The sequence below is a fragment of the Adiantum capillus-veneris genome, chromosome 19 (assembly GCF_014529385.1).
Source record: "Adiantum capillus-veneris isolate H3 chromosome 19, ASM1452938v2, whole genome shotgun sequence".
Lineage (NCBI taxonomy): Eukaryota > Viridiplantae > Streptophyta > Polypodiopsida > Polypodiales > Pteridaceae > Adiantum > Adiantum capillus-veneris.
Window position 1 is genome coordinate 146,561,847 of NC_140949.1, and position 20,701 is coordinate 146,582,547.

At 46.5% G+C, this 20,701-nt stretch overlaps 1 protein-coding gene across 1 annotated transcript in view; it reads left to right on the plus strand.

Annotated features, from left to right (window-relative positions):
• The first annotated feature begins 368 nt into the window (after window positions 1-368).
• The window catches only part of LOC147435032 (putative methyltransferase PMT11), a 38,089-nt gene continuing 17,756 nt past the window's right edge, over window positions 369-20,701 (plus strand). The window contains exon 1 of the mRNA XM_086491388.1: window positions 369-1,114. Coding sequence (XP_086347514.1) covers window positions 500-1,114 — 615 coding nt within the window. The 5' untranslated portion in view covers window positions 369-499. The remainder of the gene's footprint in view (window positions 1,115-20,701) is intronic.

A 20,701-nucleotide genomic window follows, 5' to 3' on the forward strand; every position in this document is an offset into this window, starting at 1 on the left:
CGAGGAACCGTCGGGTGTTTGAAAGAGACCTTGCTATGGCGAGATTCTTAGAGATCATCCAAGAAAGCAGAGTGACGATCTGTCTGCTCGGAAACAAACAAGACTCGAATGATTGGTCTAGGGCTACCCATGCCGTTTTGGCATATTGTGATAAAAGCGTACTTTTATAGTACACCTAATGTGTTCTTGTTAACCTCGGGGAGAGGACATCCAAATTGTAAACTTGAGTACCTGGAGGCTCGGCCTGAGCTTGAGGTCGTTTTGTAATTTCTTTGAGATTTTAATATATTCACTCACTATTGTGAGTTTGGCCAAAAAAAAAAAGAACACTTATTGCGAGTCACACTTGAGTAGCAGAACAGTGGTACTCGCCTATTTATTACTCTGGAGCTTGCTTGTTAGCGCACTCCAGGATCTGAGATCGCTTCTTACTGCTTAAGCCTGCTTTGCTTGGGAGCAAGTGCAATGCCGCTCTTTATGATTTGAGATCGACTATCACATGGCGCTAGCGGCTGTGAAGATATTGCGTGATGAGCTCATGCAGAGGCCCATGTTTCTTCGAGCTCTTGTCTTGCTGGCTCTTTCTTGTGCGTGTTTCTACATTGGCAAGAAATGGGCAACCACGTATGAGGAGCTGATCGTCTACAGCTCTTCTTCGTCATCCCCAAGCTCACTTCAAGCTGAGCCTCACGTTGCCCTTGTCACATATCATGAAGGATCACCGTCGCAAGGTAGGCCCCCACACGTTACCATCTCACCTACCGGCATCTTGCAGAATGACGGTTCCATCATCTCCAAAGAATTCCCCATGGATGAGGAGGTTGGTAACGAAGATAGTAGCAGCTTTAACATCAGCAGTCCGGCAGTGACACACAGAGACTGGGGCACACATCAAGTCAAGAAGATTGCAAAGTTTAAGGCTTGCCCTCTTAGCATGAAAGAATACATTCCCTGTCTGGACAATGTGGATGCAATAAAGAAGCTTCCTTCTTTTCAGAAAGGTGAGAAATGGGAAAGGCATTGCCCTGAAGGTGATGATGCTTACATGAAGTGTCTAGTTCCTCCTCCAGCAGGATATCAATATCCCATACGATGGCCAAAAAGCAGAGATGAGGTGAGGTTTTATTTGGACGTACAATCCCTGTTTCTCTGTGATTTGGTCTGTAACCAGACTTTATTGTATCGATTGTTGCTTGCTTTTCTAGTTGGTTCATTTGCAAATTTTTGGAAAGCAAACATGACTTTTTAGTGTGGAATTCTTGAGGCTTGCAGTGGCTATTTAATCAAACCATTGCTTTGAGTGGGTTAGGTTTAGCTTGTCTCCTTTTGTGTTTGGTCAATTTATGGTATTTTGCCCTGGATTTCCCAGATTAGAGACCACAGTAGTTCACAAAGATATACAAGGCCTCCAAATAAGCTGCCATGAGCTTGGTATGAACTACATAAAGAAAGAGGGAAAAAAAAACTTGACCACTCAACTCCTCTTATCTTGTAGCATGATACATTGGGTTCTTGGCGATTGCAATGCAACTCTGCTTGTTGCACAGAAGAAGCGTTGTAGCAATCTAAGGAAATCCCAACTCTCCAAGTAATCACTGATTGTTTCACAAAACAATCTGCTCTGAACTCTGCTTCGGTCGATGAAAGCGCCACTCTTGGTCGTCGCTTGTTGCTCCAAGGAGATGTCCTCAACCGAGTGTGAGAACTACTCTTGTAGAGCGTTGTGAATTTGGGTTACCATCCCTGCCCTGGTCGCACCAACCTCGCAATGTGCAACCTTTTTCTACGACCATAAAATATACCATATTCCAAGGTGCCAAAGATGTACCGTAAAGCACATTGCCTATGCCATTGCCGAGGCTTGTTCGAGAATGAACTTTGAAAAGGCAATGTTTCGGTGAGAGTATGCCAACCATACAAGCCAGCTTACAACATTCTGATATAGAGATTGATTAACCAGGGATGAGGGATCATGTAAAGATACAGTCTCCTAGGAAGATTTTTATAGTGAGTTTGTCAAGGATGTCTATGGATACTTTGGCTGAGAGAAGAAAGTGCCCTTTCATAACCCATAAATAATTGTTGGAGCCCAAGATGAGTCATCTCTAAAGTCGAATCAAGTGACTGTATGGTCAGTGCACACCCAGGGCCTTGTGCAAAGCTCTAAGCCATAAGTCTCGCCTTGTGCTTCTCTATGGAACTGTCAGTCCCTTGCCTCCGGATTACTGCGTTTTGAAACGCAAATTAAAAGGGTGGCCTTCAACAGTAAAGGTGACCAGAGGGCCTCCAATTGCTTGCACTATCCCACCCTCTAGGAGTAGCCTTTTGAGATGCTTCCAAAGGGGGGTTTCTTTTGCTATGCAAGGTGTGATCTTGGCATGTCTAGCGGTAGAGGTGATTCTTAACCAACTCTCGTCTATGGAAGTGATTGGACTTGTACTCAATTAGCTGCCTCAGCACACGCGACGCCCTCGAGGGAGATGCATATCCATTGGTCTCGGTGTTGTAAGACCAAAGGCAAGTGCAAGGGCTGTCACAAGACGGGCACCACGTGCCAATAGAAAAGAACAGACTGAACAAACTTTTAGCACTTCAATAACAACTGAACTGAGAGAGAGAGACAACACGCGACACGGAGTGGCGGAATTCCACCCCAGAGAGTATTGCCCCCAAACCTTGGCGCCCCTTTCAGTATTTCTTTATATTGCAATTAACACAGTACAAGCCGGAACTCGAGACTCTGCACCTTCTCCAGGAAGCATGCTCAAAGAATGAGCCCTAACCTCATATTTAAAGGCCCTTGCCCGGCAAAGCACTTACAGTGAAAAGCCTTTAAAACTCAAAAGCTTCTGGTCCAAAAAGCAAAGCCAAAAAGCTGCCAACGTAAATCACGGAAATCCGTATAGTTGCCACGTCATCAGCCAACGCAAAACGCGGAAATCCGTGCTGCTTGCCACGTCATCATGCCAGCGCAATTTTCAAAAATCTGCCACGTCATCAATTTTTGCGTGTGCGGGTCCTGCTTTATTTTAATCCTTTTGTCACTTGGGCCCCATCGGACGGGGTCCCCATAAGTTGGTAGGACTTCTTCTTCTGTTACTTGTTCTTCTAAGGGTTTAGGCCCCTCGGCCGGCATCTGTAAGTTGGCTCCATTCTTTAGGCTTTGACACGTCAGCAGTTTGTTACAAGGGCTCGCAAAAGGACAAAGGCAAAGACGAGCTTGAGGAGGACAACAAAGAGAATGGTTGCACTAGAGACATCAACAGGGTACACATGATGGTGGTGGCCACGATGGCCTCGGTTCTAGGTGTATAGGCTGGTGGTCGTTGTTGCAACATGCTTTAACCAGAGAGAGGCTTTTGAGCAACAGCGAGGGGCAAATGGAGCTCCCTATACATGCTTTGGACCCGTGTATCGAGTTCAAGTTACCGATGTTTGAACCCTTGGGTCGAAGTTCAAGACACATGCCTCTGGCAAGAAACCAACGTGACGTTTACAAAACACAAACACTATGGATATGCGCACGATCCATTGTTGTAGGCCGGATTATGGACGGATGTTAAATCTTGGACGTGATGTGTACACAGTTTACGAATGGGGATTCTTGGACGTAGTTGTTAGAGTTTTGGCATCTTAGGTGAACTGCCCAATGTGATCCCATTATTTAGTTTGGCTTTTTGGTATTTATTTTACTTATTTGTCAAAGTCTAGGTAGGGCAATTTACTAAGGTTGCTATATAAGGGACCCTTGCCTCCATTTTATTACACATTCAATTATTCATTGCCAAGGTTGATTGGTTCAGGAGACTCTCTCTCTCTCTCTCTCTCTCTCTCTCTCTCTCTCTCGCTCACTCCCCTTGGTCTTTACGCTTCTGCATTGTCGACTTTGACATGGTATCAAAGCTTGGTGTAGCTCGTACTTGAAGGCCTTGACATGGAGGAGAAGCCTCCTGAGAAGAGAAGAAGGCGACCTAGTCACCGTCTCCCAACCCTCCCCCCTCCGCTGACGGCATTGCAAAACGTTGCCCAATTGGATGATATCTACTCAATAGCGTTTCAGAACGCTAGTGCGTTTTTGTGCCATCTTTGGCGAAGTCCCATTGGCGGCGCCAATATCACCTGCTTCTGTGTGCATCATTTTGAAACGTTGCTAGTCAGCAGCCCTGTAGGGAGAGGATGCCCGACACAAAAGCGTCTTGAAACACCGTGTTCCCCCCTTTTGGTGACGCTTCCTGTCACGAGGACGTGGCAATTGTTAACTATGTCACGAGGACGTGGCAATTGCTAACCTTAGCTGTTGGTTTCTTTCCAATGATTTTTGTTTTATTTTTGAGACCCTCTTTTTGAAGTTGCAAATGGTCGGACATTGTATGGCCAATGTGAACGGTAGTTTCACCCGCAGACAGGAAGCTGGTCGGCATTGGAATTTGTATAGTAAGAGGATGTCTAGGCTCAGTGCAAGGTCATGTAGGTCCCGTCGCACTTAGCAAGTTGGTGGATACTAGGAAGTGAACTCAATAAAGTCATAAAGTCAAGGTGGGATCACCAACAGAAAGTATCCGACAGTTGGGCCACATTGCACTCTTGGATGCGGTCCCAATGAGGATAGATGGTCAGATGACCAGTGGGAGCCCAACGGAAGCATCTCCTAAAATTAGGGAACTGCTATTTTGGGCCGTGAAATGTGTTCGCGTCATTACCTTCGGTATGACCAGGGGAACACTTTACAAGTCTGCCGCGAAGTCAACTGAGCAACCAGTCGGGAGATTTTTAGGCGGCAACCCCGAAACGGGCAAAAGCTTGTAATTGTGCCAAGTGGCAGAATTTCATGCCCTTGGCTCATTCAGAAAAATGGGCACTAAAATTTAAGCTGGGAGAGGCCTCACTTTGCATTTTGTCACAGGTTAAGAGCTATGGAGTGCTTTCTTTCCCTCTCATGTACAGTGTGGTGCTAGGAGTGATGTCCTGCACACTACACACTGCTCTCTCTCTCCCGTACGTGCAGTTATGTGATGCCCCACAAGAGGGCTCTTCATTTGACTGATGTACAGCTGTGTGGGTTCATGCTTTGGTGTTGGGGCAAGAGCCTCCTTGAGCAGGAACATGGGTAGCTAACTGCTACTCCAAAGCAGGCACCGGTGAGGGTCATAACCTCACCGTACAGGTGCATTTCAGCGTTGTGTATGTGCTGTAAATTGACTGTTTTTCAGCCATACGGACGCCAAAACCATTGGGAATAGTGCCCCACTGGCAGAGGACAGTTAGGGGACTGTTTGGGGCTGAAAACAGGGCAAAAACCAGTAAATACAGAGTGCTGAATTTACTGTTTTTGGGCAGGAATCAGAGGGTTTATGCCAGTGGATGTGAGTTCCAGCAGGGGAATTGGTTTCGCGCAAGTTTTGGGGTTGTTATGTTGCCAAAATTTGGCCAAAACAGGTGGTATCTAGCTCGATACAGATAAAGTATTCCCAGGACTCTTCTTTGTAATTTACCCTCCTAAAAAATAAAGAAATACCGAAAGGGGCGCCAATTTTGGGGCCTACAGGTTGTCGGCGTCTGCTCGGAGCATTCTAGCTTCCGAGCCGTGTGTGTACTTAAGTGTTAATTCCCGTCGCAGGTTCCTTTTGCAAAGTACTCTCTCTCTCTCTCTCTCTCTGTGCCTGAAGTAAAGTAAAGAATTTCGGGTGAAAGCCAAAGCCTACCGCCCCATGGGCTTGTTTCAAGGTTCCGTTGCTGGGACATCAATCACTTTTTCCTCAAGAAGTGAGCCTCGGTTGTTTTGGGTAAAGACACAGAGTACAGGAACACGGGATTACACTATGGCCGACAAAGGAAAGGGCAGTATGGAAGAGGGTTCCTCTTTGAAGGACAGACAGAAAATTGCTATGGATTGGCGAGAGCGTGACACGGCCACGTCAGTCTGTACCTCCTGTTGATGTGAATGTCCCTCGGGTAGTACAGGGCTTTATGACTGGGTGTCACGTGACATATCCAACCCTATGTGTCCGTGGACAAGCTACAACATGACCAGGGTTCAGTTCAGTCAAGTCAGTCTAGAATAGGAACTGTTCTGACACTTTTGTGAGTCTGTTCGCAGACTGTGCATGCCCAGGCACTTTGAGTAGATGCATATCCTCTGGTTGCACACATCATGATCATCAGCATTACCATCAGAATCCATCAGGAGCATTTTCCAGTGCATCAAACCTATTTTCCCTATTTTTGACATTTTTCACTTATTATTTTAAGTGACTACACCCACTATTGGGCACTGATGACGTTAGTGGGGATGTCGTGGTATTTAGTCAATACTATGCATGATGGAGTTGATGGTCATATTGTCTTGTGGATGACTACTATGAGTCTATACCTTGCACTTTCCTTTAAGGGTGAATCTGGGCCTATCCTGGATTCATCTAGGTATATTTTTTAGTCGTACAACGGACATGCATACTTCACATTGTGAAGTTTTCGTCCGAGTTACGACCAGTTGATAATGTGCTAATTCTTTCGATCTTTTGTGGTGCGTATGCCCTGTCAACTACCTCATTTTTGTGCTAATTTTTTCGATTTATTGTCTTTTTTTTTAGTGCTAGGCTTCATTATGTCCGAGTCTGTCCTTGATCTCCGGAGTCATGATAGAAACTCAACACGTTGAACTTTGTGTTGATGTATGCTCATGTGTGTGTGAGTGTGTTGTGTTGGGGAGCATATGTTAGTACCTAGTTCTACACCCACTATTGGGCACTGATGACGTTAGTGGGGATGTCGTGGTATTTAGTCAATATTATGCATGATGGATTTGATGGTCATATTGTCTTGTGGATGACTACCATGAGTCTATACCTTGCACTTTCCTTTAAGGGTGAATCTGGGCTTATCCTGGATTCATCCAGGTATATTTTTTAGTCGTATAGCGGACATGCATAATTCACATTGTGAAGTTTTTGTCCGAGTTTTGACTAGTTGATAATGTGCTAATTCTTTCGATCTTTTGTGGTGCGTATGCCCTATCAACTACCTCATTTTTGTGCTAATTTTTTCGATTTATTGTCTTTTTTTTTAGTGCTAGGCTTCTTTATGGCTGAGTATGCCCTTGATCTCCGGAGTCATGACAGAAACTCAACACGTTGAACCTTGTGTTGATGTATGCTCATGTGTGTGTGATTGTGGTGTGTGTTGTGTTGGGAGCATATGTTAGTACCTAGTTCTACACCCACTATTGGGCACTGACGACGTTAGTGGGGATGTCATGGTATTTAGTCAATACTATGCATGATGGAGTTGATGGTCATATTGTCTTGTGGATGACTACCATGAGTCTATACCTTGCACTTTCCTTTAAGAGTGAATCTGTGCTTATCCTGGATTCATCTAGGTATATTATTTTAAGTGACTTTTGTTGGGAACTAGGTAGGGCAATTTTCCTAAAGTAATATATAAGCAAACCTAGGGCTAGGCTAATCTGGCAGAAGTGGAGAAGGTGCAACAGGCAATCTACTTGCAACAGGCTACCCTCTCTTCCTCTCAGCAAGACAACCCCCCCCCTCTTCAGCCTAGCGTTTTCAGCAAAGGAAATCCAGCGTTTTCTGTCCCTGCAGCCTAGCGATTTTCAGCAAATACTCCCCTCGCCATCGGCCACTCAGCAGTGCCTGCACACTCAGCCACTTCAGCGTTTTTGCAGCAGCGATCTGAGCCCTAGAACAGCGTTTTCAGCAGGCTAATTCAGCAAGGAAAAAGGGCAGCAGAACAGCGTTTTTGGATAGCAAATCAGCGACGGAAAAAGGCCTGCAGCCAGCGTTTTTCATGAGCCATTAAGTCAACGTTTCAACCATCAGTTTCAGCATTAGATTCACCGACGTCAGCCACTCATTGCATCATAGCCTCTCAAGCTAGCATCAGAGTCTTGTACCAGTTTGTGCAATCAATAGTAAACCACTCTCGCCATCAAGAGTGGGGCCCTTGGAGGAGGGTTTACAACTTCCTGGTGTTGTATTCTCTTCTCTCTCTATCTCTCAGTCTCAGCACCTTCATGCATAGTGTCTATTCACTTTGTTTGTGACAACTGGCACTCTCATTAAGGGTACGGGAGGCTCTCCCTTCCGTAAGTAAAAGGAACCTTGAGCACGATCGGATCACTCATTCTGAGAAAGAACATCATTCACTTCCGTTGCACCTTACATTGGTATCAGAGCTTTGCCAGTGATTATCACTCAAGGAAAGAACCAGAAGAACCACATTTTTTATTTTGCTTGTTGCGGTCGCACGTAACCCAAGACCTCTTGGGCGTGTCGATTCCTAATCGTGTGTTTGAAGAGTGACAGGAAACCCAAGAAAGACGGGCTTGTCCAGCCTCCCCTTGTGCCTCTTTTCACTCATTGAGAGCGGACCGTGCACTTAGCTGCCGGCCAATCGACGTGAGGTGGGAAAAAGCAACCTTGGTGTGAGCGCAAGGCTGCTAAGGGGTGCGCCCGCGGAAAAGAGCAGAACTCGGGTGAAGAGAAGATCCTTCTGTAACACAGATTGCAAGCGAAAGAAGAACCGCAAGAACCTCAAGAACCTCAAGACCCCCAAGAACCTCAAGAACCCAAGACCCGCAAGAACCCAAGTTCCTCGTGAACTTAAGAACCAAAGATCATAGTGTATGGTCATCATCCGAAGCGGAATGGATACTTCGCATGGAAGTGATGGGCATGAAAGTAATGAAGAAGTATTTCCTCACCGTGGAGGTTTCCCTGACCCTTCCCCTTCGCCATCTACGCCAGGGATTGCACCAAATCCTATGGAGGCTTTGATCAAGACGATGATGGACATGATGGCACAACAACAAGAAGCGAATTGCGTTGTGATGGCAACACAACAAGAAGCGAATTGCGCTGCAATGGCACAACAAGAAGCGACTTGCATTGTGTGTAAGGTGCAGCGGATGAATGTTGTATTTTCTCAAGATTAGTGATCTTTATTGTTCAAGGTTCCTTTTAGTTCTTAGGGAAGGAGAGAGCCTTCCGTCTTATGGAGAGTGCTATGATCACGAACAAAGTGAGTGGATATTGTGCGTGCAAGTGAATGAGACTGAGAGAAGGAGAGAGAAGAGATACGACACCCGAGAGGTTGTAAAACCCTCCTCCGAAGGCCCCACTCTCGTCGGCGAGAGTGGTCTACTTTGATTGCACAAAGGTGTACAATGCGAATGCAATGGACTGATGCAATGGGACTATGCCGATGACGACGGCGACTTGATGGCTGAAATCTGAGTTCTTCTATTTGCTGAAATTCGGGACTGTTTTGGTGGCTGAAAATGACTGTTTTGGCTGCGTTTTTATGGCTGAAAATGGGGGATCATCTGCAACCAACTTGGGGTGAATCTGCTACTGTATCCTAGGGCTAGAAACGCTGTAGATCTGAGGCAGTTTGGCTGAAATTGCACTAACGTTGGCTGATGCAATCTCTTGCCAAAAACGTTGCTTGTGGGAGGTCAAAACGCTGATGTATCTGCTGTCTAGGCTGAAATTTCTGATGGTGATCATGAGGAAAATGCTCATGCTGATGCCTATGGGTCGCGGGAAAACACCAAGGTGATGGATCTGTTGCTAGAGAAGGAAAACGCTAGGGAGGTCTGGGGGTATGGCGAGGTTGGGAGTCCAAAAACGCCAAGGTGCTGAGGTACTGCTGAGAAGTTGCCTGTTGAGCGGGAAGCTCTTGCTGCCTCTTCTGCCAGAAAGTGCTAACTTGGGTTTGCTTATATATTAACTTAGCAAAATCGCCCTACCTACTTTTGTTGGAAAGTCACTTAAAAATAATAAGTGAAAATAACCAAAAATAGGAAAATAGGCTAAATGCACTGGAAAATCCCCTAGCTGATGCTAATGGATTCTGATGGAAATTCTGATGATCCTGTTGTGTGCAACCAGAGGATATGCATCTATGCTAAGTGTCAGGTGCAACGGAAGAGAATAAGGATTTTGCTCGGATCTAGTACTCCGCAAACAAACACAAGGGACACTTTACTTCACTTGAAAGAACTGAATTGAATTGAACGAAAGAGAGATGAAGAGAGAGAGAGAGAAAAGAGACGACACAAGGATGTCGGGTCCCAACCCTCAAGGGCCCCCTTGCTCTGTTGCCAGAGCAAGTACTTTCTTTATTCTTGCACAAATGCTACTACAATGACTGGATGCTGATGCTGTGGTACTCGGTACTGAGGTACTGAAGGGATACTGAGGTTCTATGTCGAAGACGATGATGCCAACACGGGTACTGCGGGTTCTATGTCGAAGACGGGGAGTTCGACGACTAGGTCTATGTCGAAGATGATGAAGTCGACGACGAGGTACTAAGGGTCTTTGTCGATGACGATGAAGTCGACGACGTTGCTGTGTCGAAGACGGTGAAGTCGACGACGGTTCTGTGTCGAAAACGGGATGTCGATGACGAGATCTATGTCGAAGACGATGATGTCGACGACGGGTACTGCTCGTCTATGTCAACGACGACGACGACGACGACGACGGTCACTGTGACGATGACGACGATGGTGTCGTCTTAAGTCCGGGACTGCGATGACGATGACGAAGGTGTCGTCGTCAAGATAGGGATCTGCGATGACTATGATGAAGGTGTCGTCGTAAAGATAGGGACTGCGATGACAATGACGACATCGATGGTGGTGACGAGGACGGTGTTAAGACTGAAATCTGAAAACGCCAGGCTGATCTGGGCCTTCTTCTTCTTCTTGAGAGAATGCTAGGGATCCTGCTAAGGTGTTGCCTGCCTCCTTGTGTCCTTGCTTCTTCTGCTTCTACTGAGTGCCCAAAGGGTTTCTTTTATAGATCTTTAGCAATTTGCCCTACCTACTTTTCCAACAAACTTACAAAAAGAATTCCAAAAGTCACTTTTAATGAAATGACTTATAAGAGGTGGTTCGTGCAGTAAAATGCTTGCATGATGAAATGACTGTTCTTGTGCAAGAGAGGGTATGCAAGTGTGACTGGCTTGGACATGGACGTCTTGCTAGAGGCTCACAAAGGTGCCAGGCTCAGTCCTAAGCTAAGACTCATGCTAGACTATGGCAGAAGTATGTCCACGTAGCACAAGTGAAGTGCGCACGTGACATCCCCCCCTGTTAAAAGTGAGGCACAACTGCCGAACTTCTTTTTGTTTTTCTCATGCCGACTGATGAATGCTTCTGATGCTGTGGATGCATCACAAATGAAAATTCCTTCGAAACTAGGGACTGATGGTACTGCGGGTGTTGTGGGTATTGCTGGCGATGCAAACACCGTGTAAGGGTCACTGTCCAGCCTTACTACGATTGCCGAATATCAACCTGGGCTCTATACCAGATAGTGCTGACTCTGGCTGCTCTGCAGCAAGAGCTGTTTCCCGAACACTAACTGTGGTGAAAACATTACCGGTGTTGATGGACTGAGGTTTGGTTTCAGAGTCCTTTCCAAAGGTTCAGTGACGAGGGAAATGGATGCACGCTACATGCGAATGAGAATGCAGAAGAGGTTAGGGGCTGAGTTACCCGGAACGCGGAACGGGAACGGCGACGGGCCTCCCTGCGGAACGGGGGAACGGGAATGGGCCCGGAACGGGAACGGCGCGGAACGGCAGGCTAAAAAAACACCCAAATTTTTTTTTTTTTAGCGTTATGTGTTTGAATACAAGTAGTATTAGAGTCCTTTGACTCTAATACCCACAAAATTGAAAAAACACGATTCGAAGACCAGTTAACCTTATTATGACTTGATTGGGATGTGAGGCGCCCAGAGTACATAGCCAGATGAACAACAATGAGCAAACACAATGCCCATAGTACATACACAATGCTCTCAAATAATTGCAAGAGTAGTAGTCAAAGATAACACTTTGGAATTAATTATGGCTAACATAGTAACAAGCCTCAAGGGCCGCCAGCGGCCAAGGTGCTACAAGAAAACCAAAGGGGGGCAAAGTTCAAACCAGACTTCAGTGACCACAATACCAAAAGACTGAAGGTGACAAATACCATAAAGATGCTAGTAGCTACAAATGGCAAAGAGGGCAAGGCTCAAGCAGCCATACAAAAAGGTGGATAAATGGCAAAGACTCAAGACTCAAGAGCCACTAGCCTGAGAGGCCTCCCAATCCGTAGTAGCCGGCTGTAAATCATGCACATCCTCCCATTCCTCATCATCGAGGTCTAGGTCCGGCTCGATCTCAGCCACAGATGAAGTACCTGGTGTTGGTGGATGTGCATCTCCACCCGCCTGAGAAGCCTCTTGCTCCATCTCCCACTGTGTAAAAGGAGCTGTCTGTTTGTCTGTACTCTTGCAAAGCATTTTCAAATTTGTGCTGACGAAGACAAGATCATTAGCCTTCTCCACTCCAAGCCGATTTCTCTTCTTGGAAGCAATGTGGCTAAAGGTACTCCACAATTGCTCCAAGCATGAGGTACTAATTGACTGGCTGAGAATACGGATCGCCAATCTCTGAAGCTCAGGGCCATCATAGCCATAGTCCTCCCACCAAAGCACTGAACCTATTTTCCTGCGATCAATATGAGCATCTGGACTGCCAAATGACCCCCGCATCTCTCTGTACTGTCTCAGCTGATCTCTGACAATGCGTCGCCCATCTCTATCTAGAACCATCTTGTTTAAGATCTCTGTAAATTGGTTCATGACTTCCCTATCTGTCTCTTGCCCTGCACCTTGGAACTCTGGATCCACCATGTACGTTGCCCCGTGTAAAGGAGAGTCATATGAATTCCACCTCGAGCTGCAAAGCGCATGGATCTCCTCCTATCGCTCTGCGTTCGGCTCAAGCTGTGCAAGCTGCTCAATCATGCGGTCCATTGCCTCATAAATCTTGCCAATGCAAGGATCCATGCCATCCAGAACTCGAAGCAAATGAACCACCGGTTTTACCTGTGCATCTAGACTCTTGAGCTCCTTCCAGAACTCAAGATCCTCTGCCTTATCCTTGCACAAAATCCCTGCAACTGTCTTTGCATAGGGGGAGGTGGTGAACTCATCACTGATAAAGACCTGTCGGACCGCATTTTGACATTCAGACAGCCTGCGTACAAGAAGAAAGTTGAATGCGAAGCGGGTATCTGAATACTTTAGAAGCACTTTGCCGCCCGACCTCTTGAGGTACTCACTCCGAACCAAGTTTTGATTGTTGATGAAAGTAACCATCTTCACTGCATCAGCAATGATTGGAGCAATCCAGTCTAGCTTGCCGATGTCTTTTAGAAGGTTGTTCAAGCAGTGTGCTATGCAAAAGCACACTGTCACATGCGGATAGTGGCCCTCTATGATAGCTTCTGCTGCCCTGTTTGATGCCTCCCCATCTGTGACAAAGGCCACCACGTGTTGCTCACCGATGGTTTCTATGGCCGCTGTCCACTCTGCAGAGAGGACATCGGCGGACTTGCCACTCTTTGTGGCATCATGAGAGTGCACAAAGTACATCTCTCCACTGGAGTATGCGACGAGACCATGGATAGATCTCTTCCTTGTATCGCTCCACCCGTCAGCAATGAGGGAAACGCCATGTTTTGCCCAAAGACACTGAATGTTGAGGGTTGCTTGCTCCACGATAGCCTTCTCTCGATCAAGCAAGGTGGTTCGGAGAGCCTCTGAAGATGGCGGCACATAGCCGGTGCCATACTCTCCTATCCGTTGCACCATGACTTTCCAATACTCCGACCTATTTCGATCAAACATAGAAGAGGTTAGTATCAAAAAAGTGGAAACGACGATAACGGAAGAAATGAGAGAGAAGATTGATGAATCATAAAACAATGAACATACCTCGCTGCGACAAATGGGATATGGTCGTGATAGAAGAATCGGGCCACGGCTGCATCCACCTCTTCCTTCTTCTTTGGGTCCCAAGAGGTGGCAAGGGTCTTTTGGCGACGAATTGGACCTTTTGAAGATGCACCAACACCTACACCGGGTAGAGAGGAAGAAGGGAAAATGAGGGTCTTTGGATCAATACCTTTGCGTGCCGGCTTGGCTTTATGGTTGAATTGCCGATCCTTTTCCTCGAGCTCCTTCCTCTTCTCGATGGTTACGTTGGCACAAAATTTCACCTCATGTCCCGACACTCGAAGAAAGTGTGCCCTCACTTTGTCATGCCCCTCTTTCCGCGTGTAAGAGCATAGCTTGCATCCCCATGCACGAGAACCTCCCGCCGCAGACAAGGTGCCCTCCAAGGTCACTTCATCCCATTCCTTCGCCTTTTGAGTGTTGCCCGCATGAATGGAGGGGGTTGAACGAGAAGAAGAGGCCATGGATGATGGATTATCCGTGAAAGAGAGAGCTTGATCTTGAACTTTGAGAGAGAGAGAGGGATTGAGAGAGAGAGGCTTGCCGCTTGATTCCGTGAGAGCTTGAGCCTTGAGCCTTGAAAGTTGAGGGTTAGAACTTAGAAGTTAGCCCAAGAGAGAGAGAGGTTGAGAGCTTGAGCCTTGAGGCATGCCGCGGCGCCACACTATGGCTTGAGAGTTGAGAGCAAGCTAGGGAGAATGAGCTTGGCTTGAGAGTTGAGAGCAAGGCTCAAGCAAGGGATAATGGGCCTTGAGGCTTGATGAGTGTGTGAAGAATGGGGGAGGAGGGGGGCATTATATACTTTTTTCACTGCTGAAAATGGCCGTTGGCTGCCCAACAGTCATTTTTTTAAATTTCAAAAACTGCCGTTGGGGCTATTCCGGCCCGTTCCGTCCCGTTCCAGTGGTCCCGTTCCGGTGACAGCTTTCAATCGGAACGCCGTTCCGTTCCGACGCGTTCTAGAAACCTCCAGCCGGCCGGAACGCCGTTCCGGCGTTCCAAGGCCCTAAAATGCCGTTCCCCGGTAACTCTGGGTTAGGGATCCTGTTTCCAACTCCTTCCATATCCGCATACAAGGCTAGAAGATCTTGTTACTCAAGATCTGGGTTCTCATGTATCCGATGTCGATCTTCTTTCAAAGACATGGCAATGAAGATGGAATCTGGTAAATCCATGGTCGGGACTCAGATTCTTCAGGGAAAAAAATTTGGGAGAGGTTCCTTGGGTTCTTGGGCTTGATGGTTCTTCTTGGGTTCCTTCTTGAGGTTCTTCTTTAGGTTCTTGATGGTTCTTCCCTTGAGTTCGCGAAGACGAAGCACGCACAGAGCTTTGATACCAATGTCAGGTGCAGCGGAAGAGAATAAGGATTTTGCTCGGATCTAGTACTCCGCAAACAAACACAAGGGACACTTTACTTCACTTGAAAGAACTGAATTGAATTGTACGAAAGAGAGACGACGAGAGAGAGAGAAAAAGAGACGACACAAGGATGTCGGGTCCCAACCCTCAAGGGCCCCCTGGCTCTGTTGCCAGAGCAAGTACTTTCTTTATTCTTGCACAAATGCTACTACAATGACTAGATGCTGATGCTGTGGTACTCGGTACTGAGGTATTGAAGGGATACTAAGGTTCTATGTCGAAGACGATGATGCCAACACGGGTACTGCGGGTTCTATGTCGAAGACGGGGAGTTCGACGACTAGGTCTATGTCGAAGATGATGAAGTCGACGACGAGGTACTAAGGGTCTTTGTCGATGACGATGATGTCGGCGACGGTGTTGTGTCGAAGACGGTGAAGTCGACGATGGTTCTGTGTCGAAAACGGGATGTCCACGACGGGATCTATGTCGAAGACGATGATGTCGACGACGGGTACTGCCCGTCTATGCCAACGACGATGATGTCAACGACGACGACGATGGTCACTGTGACGATAATGACGATGGTGTCGTTGTCAAGTCCGGGACTGCGATGATGATGATGAAGGTGTCGTCGTCAAGATAGGGATCTGCGATGACTATGACGAAGGTGTCGTCGTAAAGATAGGGACCGCGATGACAATGACGACATCGATGGTGTCGACAATGACGGTGTTAAGGCTGAAAATTGAAAACGACAGGCTGATCTGGGCCTTCTTCTTCTTCTTGAGAGAACTCTAGGGATCCTGCTAAGGTGCTGCTTGCCTCCTTGTGTCCTTGCTTCTTTTGCTTCTACTGAGTGCCCAAAGGGTTTCTTTTATAGATCTTTAGCAATTTGCCCTACCTACTTTTCCAACAAACTTACAAAAAGAATTCCAAAAGTCACTTTTAATGAAATGACTTATAAGAGGTGGTTCGCGCAGTAAAATGCTTGCACGATGAAATGACTGTTCTTGTGCAAGAGAGGGTATGCAAGTGTGACTGGCTTGGACATGCACGTCTTGCTAGAGGCTCACAAAGGTGCCAGGCTCAGTCCTAAGCTAAGACTCATGCTAGACTATGGCAGAAGCATGTCCACGTAGCGCAAGTGAAGTGCGCACGTGACATTAAGTGACCGGGCATGCATGGTCTACGAATAGACTCACAAAAGTGCCAGATCACTGTTAATCTAGACTTGACTAAACTGATTGAACCCTGTTGTGGTGTAGCTTGTCCACGGACACATAGGGTTGGGATGTGTCACGTGACATTGCGATGGCTCAACAAGAAGCGCAACACGTTACCTTGGAGTACGAGCGCCAAGAACGACAGGCAGTCTCCAAGGAACGGATGATTCGCGAGTGTGAACAAGCGCGCTTGGCGGACAAGGAACGAAAAGAAAGAAAAGCAGCTTTGGAGCGTGAGCGCGATGATGCGCGCTTGGCGGCCGAAGATAGACGAGCGGCATTGGAGGCCGATCGTGAGGCACAGAGAGAACTACGGACGCAAGAATTGGTTCGCCAGGTTCTCGCCTCGAAGTCGGAGCGAGCCAAAGATGTTGGTAGTTCATCAAGTGGCGCAAGCCGAGATTCGGACTATAACAACCCAGTCACAAAGAAGTTGACTTTCAGTAAGTATGATGGTAAGATGGATGCCACGGTTATTCATTCTTGGTTACATCAATTTAATGCTTATTTTGCGACAACTAAGAAGACAGGAAATAGCAAAGTTTTGACGGAAGTCATGTACCTTGCTGGTGATGCAATAAATTGGTACCACACATGGCAAGAGGCACAGTTGGCCGCGCACCTAGAGGAAGCCGACGAAATTCACGCCCCTTTCCTTCAGTTGGGCCGATTTCCAAGACAAGCTCAAGGCGCGGTTTATGCTACCTGAGTACCTCGCACGATTGAAGGACGATTGGCGCGCTCTAAAGCAAAATGCCAGTCATGTCTTTCTCTAATCGTGTTTTGAAGCTCGGCACTCAATTACGCAAATGGGATGCGGAGCGCAAGGAGGCATTCCTGTATGGATTTTATGTACAATGTGTTTAAGTACCATGGTATGCCACAATGAATTGGCAGTGATCGTGATCCTCCATGACAAGTTTGTTCTGGAGAGGATTGTTTGAGAACATGGGCACTACGCTCAAGTTCTCGTCTTCGTTTCATCCACAAACCGGTGGACAGTTAGAAGAGGCTAATTCTACTGTCTTAGCTCTGCTGAAATGCTGTGTGTCAGATAATAAGGGCAAGTGGGAATAGTATTTGCCTATGCTTGAGTATGCGTACAATAATACGGTGCATTCGTCAACTGGCAAAGCACCTTTCAAGATTGTTGAAGGCGGCAAAAAGGTTCCTCCCATTTTGCATACAAAGGACAAGATCTTTGAGGCAGATCGATATGTTGAGAACATGGATGAAATGTATAAGAAAATTAAAGTTGCCTTGGAGAAGACTCGGGCAAAGCAAAAAAAGGCTGCTGATCGTCATCGTGAATTGCTGTTATTACCTGGTGATTGGGTTCTGTTGAGGTTCAAAAAGGCAAGGTTAAAGAAGATGAAGGGCAAGGAACGGTGGTTTCCTAAGCTCAGTATGCATTACTATGGGCCTTTTCAAGTGCTTGACAAGATCAACGATGTGGCTTATAGGCTGAAATTACCTAATGCGTGGAAGATTCATAATGCGTTTCACGTGAGTCTCTTCGTGGATAATGTGCCAAAAGATATTCTAGATGAGGATCAGCCAGAAGTTTAGGAACTTGATGAGATCCTAGTACTTGAGCAAGTTTTGACACATAAGGACAGAAAAGTTAAAGGACAAGTTGCAAGACGCTATTTGGTGAAGTTCAAGAACTATCTGCCTATGTATACAAAGTGGATGGAAGAGCATGAACTGTCAGAATCACCAAATGTATTGCAACTTTACCTTGAAGCCTTTGGGTTACAACCTACGTATGTCCCAACTGGGTAATGATAGGGCTAGTACATCAAATGTACATATGAATTCAGTGTAATAGATGGAAATGACATAAAGTATGAAGGTCTCATTAAGTCATTTGTATCTATGTGTTATGACCTTTCTTGTGGATACATGCGATGATAAAAGAGCGCTAACAACACAAGATCATCAGTGGCGTGTATTTATGGTATGCAATCGAGGACGTTTGTGATTTCAAGAGGGGGGTATGTCACGAGGACGTATCAACTGTTAACTATGTCACGAGGATGTGGCAATTGCTAACCTTAGCTGTTGGTTTCTTTCCAATGATTTTTGTTTTATTTTTGAGACCCTCTTTTTGAAGTTGCGAATGGTCGAACATTGTACGGCCAATGTGAACGGTAGTTTCACCCGCAGACGGGAAGTTGGTCGGCACTGGAATTCGTATAGTAAGAGGATGTCTAGGCTCAATGCAAGGTCATGTAGGTCCCCCCATCGCACTTAGCAAGTTGGTGGATACTAGGAAGTGAACTCAATAAAGGTATAAAGTCAAGGTGGGATCACCAACAGAAAGTATTCGACAATTGGACCACACTGAACTTTTAGATGCGGTCCCAATGAGGATAGATGGTCAGATGATCAGTGAGAGCCCAACGGAAGCATCTCCTAAAATTAGGGAACTGCTATTTTGGGCCGTGAAATGTGTTCGCGTCATTACCTTCGGTATGACCAGGGGAACACTTTACTAGTCTGCCGCGAAGTCAACTGGCAACCAGTCGGGAGATTTTTAGGCGGCAACCCCGAAACGGGCAAAAGCTTGTAATCACGCCAAGTGGCAGAATTTCATGCACTTGCCTCATTCAGAAAAATGGGCGCTGAAATTTAAGCTGGGGGAGGCCTCACTTTGCATTTTGTCACAGGTTAAGAGCTATGGAGTGCTTTCTTTCCCTCTCATGTACAGATGCCCTGCACACTACACACTTCTCTCTCTTTCCCCTATGTGCAATTATGTGATGCCCCACAAGAGGGCTCTTCATTTGACTGATGTACAGCTGTGTGGGTTCATGCTTTTGTGCTGAGGCAAGAGCCTCCTTGAGCAGGAACGGGGGTAGGTGCGTTTTCAGCGCTGTGTATGTGCTGTAAATTGACTGTTTTTCAGCCATACGGCTGCCAAAACCATTGGGAATAGTGTCCCACTGGCAGAGGACAGTTAGGGGACTGTTTGGGGCTACAAACAGGGCAAAAACCAGTAAATACAGCGTGCTGAATTTACTGTTTTTGGTCAGGAATCAGAGGGTTTATGCCAGTGGATGTCACAAAGTGATGATGTGGCTACGGATAGCAGAAACCCTAATTTCTGCCGAAAACCCTAAAATTCCTGCAAACCCTAAAATCTGCCAGAAACCCTAATTTTCAGCAAACCCTATACCCTAAACCCTAAAGCGCTGAATTGCCACGTGGCCAGGGCGTACGGATTTCCGGAAATCGCGGTGGGTTTTGCAGGCTGAAAATCTCAGCTTTTGGCGACGCAAGTTGAGAGAGAGAATATCTGCTTTATTTTATTAAAGCCCAAGAGAGCTTGAGAGAGAGAGGGGATTTTCTTTTCATTTGAAAGCTTTTGGGGCTCTGCTTTTGGGTATCCCTTGTAACTTTAAATAAGTGGTTTTGGGCATTCACTTCTCAGAGCATCTGGACGCAGAATCTGAGAATGAACCCCGAGCCACTCTTTTGTACTTTGTATTGATTAATATAAAAAGAAATACCGAAAGGGGCGCCAGTCTTTGGGGCCAATATCTCTAGGCACGGAACTCCGCCGGGCCAGTGCAAATCTATTGTGATCTGTGAATTGTTTTGAAGTGGTTATTTGGTGCTGTCGTGATTGATTCTTGACTTGGAGTGTCCAAGTCTGTTACAGTGGTATCAGAGCACGGCTGATTTCTCTTCTACGGGAAATCAAATCCCCAAATTTTTTCCGCGGCACCTATGGCTTCATGCAAGGATCAGTCGACTCCCTCTGCATCTGGAGATGCAGACAGGGATCACAACAAAGATTCTGACAGAGAGTATGGCCCGCCTCGGCCTACTCAGGCGGAGCAAAGAGAGATGAAGCGTCGTCAATTGATCGGCGATGCAACAAAGATGATGCTTAGTTTTGCGAAGGATCCGAAACTGGCAAAATATATGAGCGAGACTTCTTTTCAGGAAGTGCATGCACAGTGGCAGAAAACCACTACACCACCACTGAAACCTGCTCTCAAGAAACCTTTTGATCACAAATAGTGAAGGAATTACAAGAGGTGGTTGATGCACGGATTTCCCAACTTTTTGACGCGCAAAAGAAAGCCAAAAGGCACGGCAAAAAGCAGAAGAAAAGCACTGACTTCCCGAGATATTTGGGTCGTCAGTCGACTTTTGACAAGGCAAAGAAACAGAAGAAGCGTGTTCGATTTGAAGTTCTTCTTCTTCTTCTTCTTATAACAGTTCTTCTAGCTCTTCAGATTCGAGCGAAGAAGACAGGAAAGGTAAAAAGCGAAGCAAGAA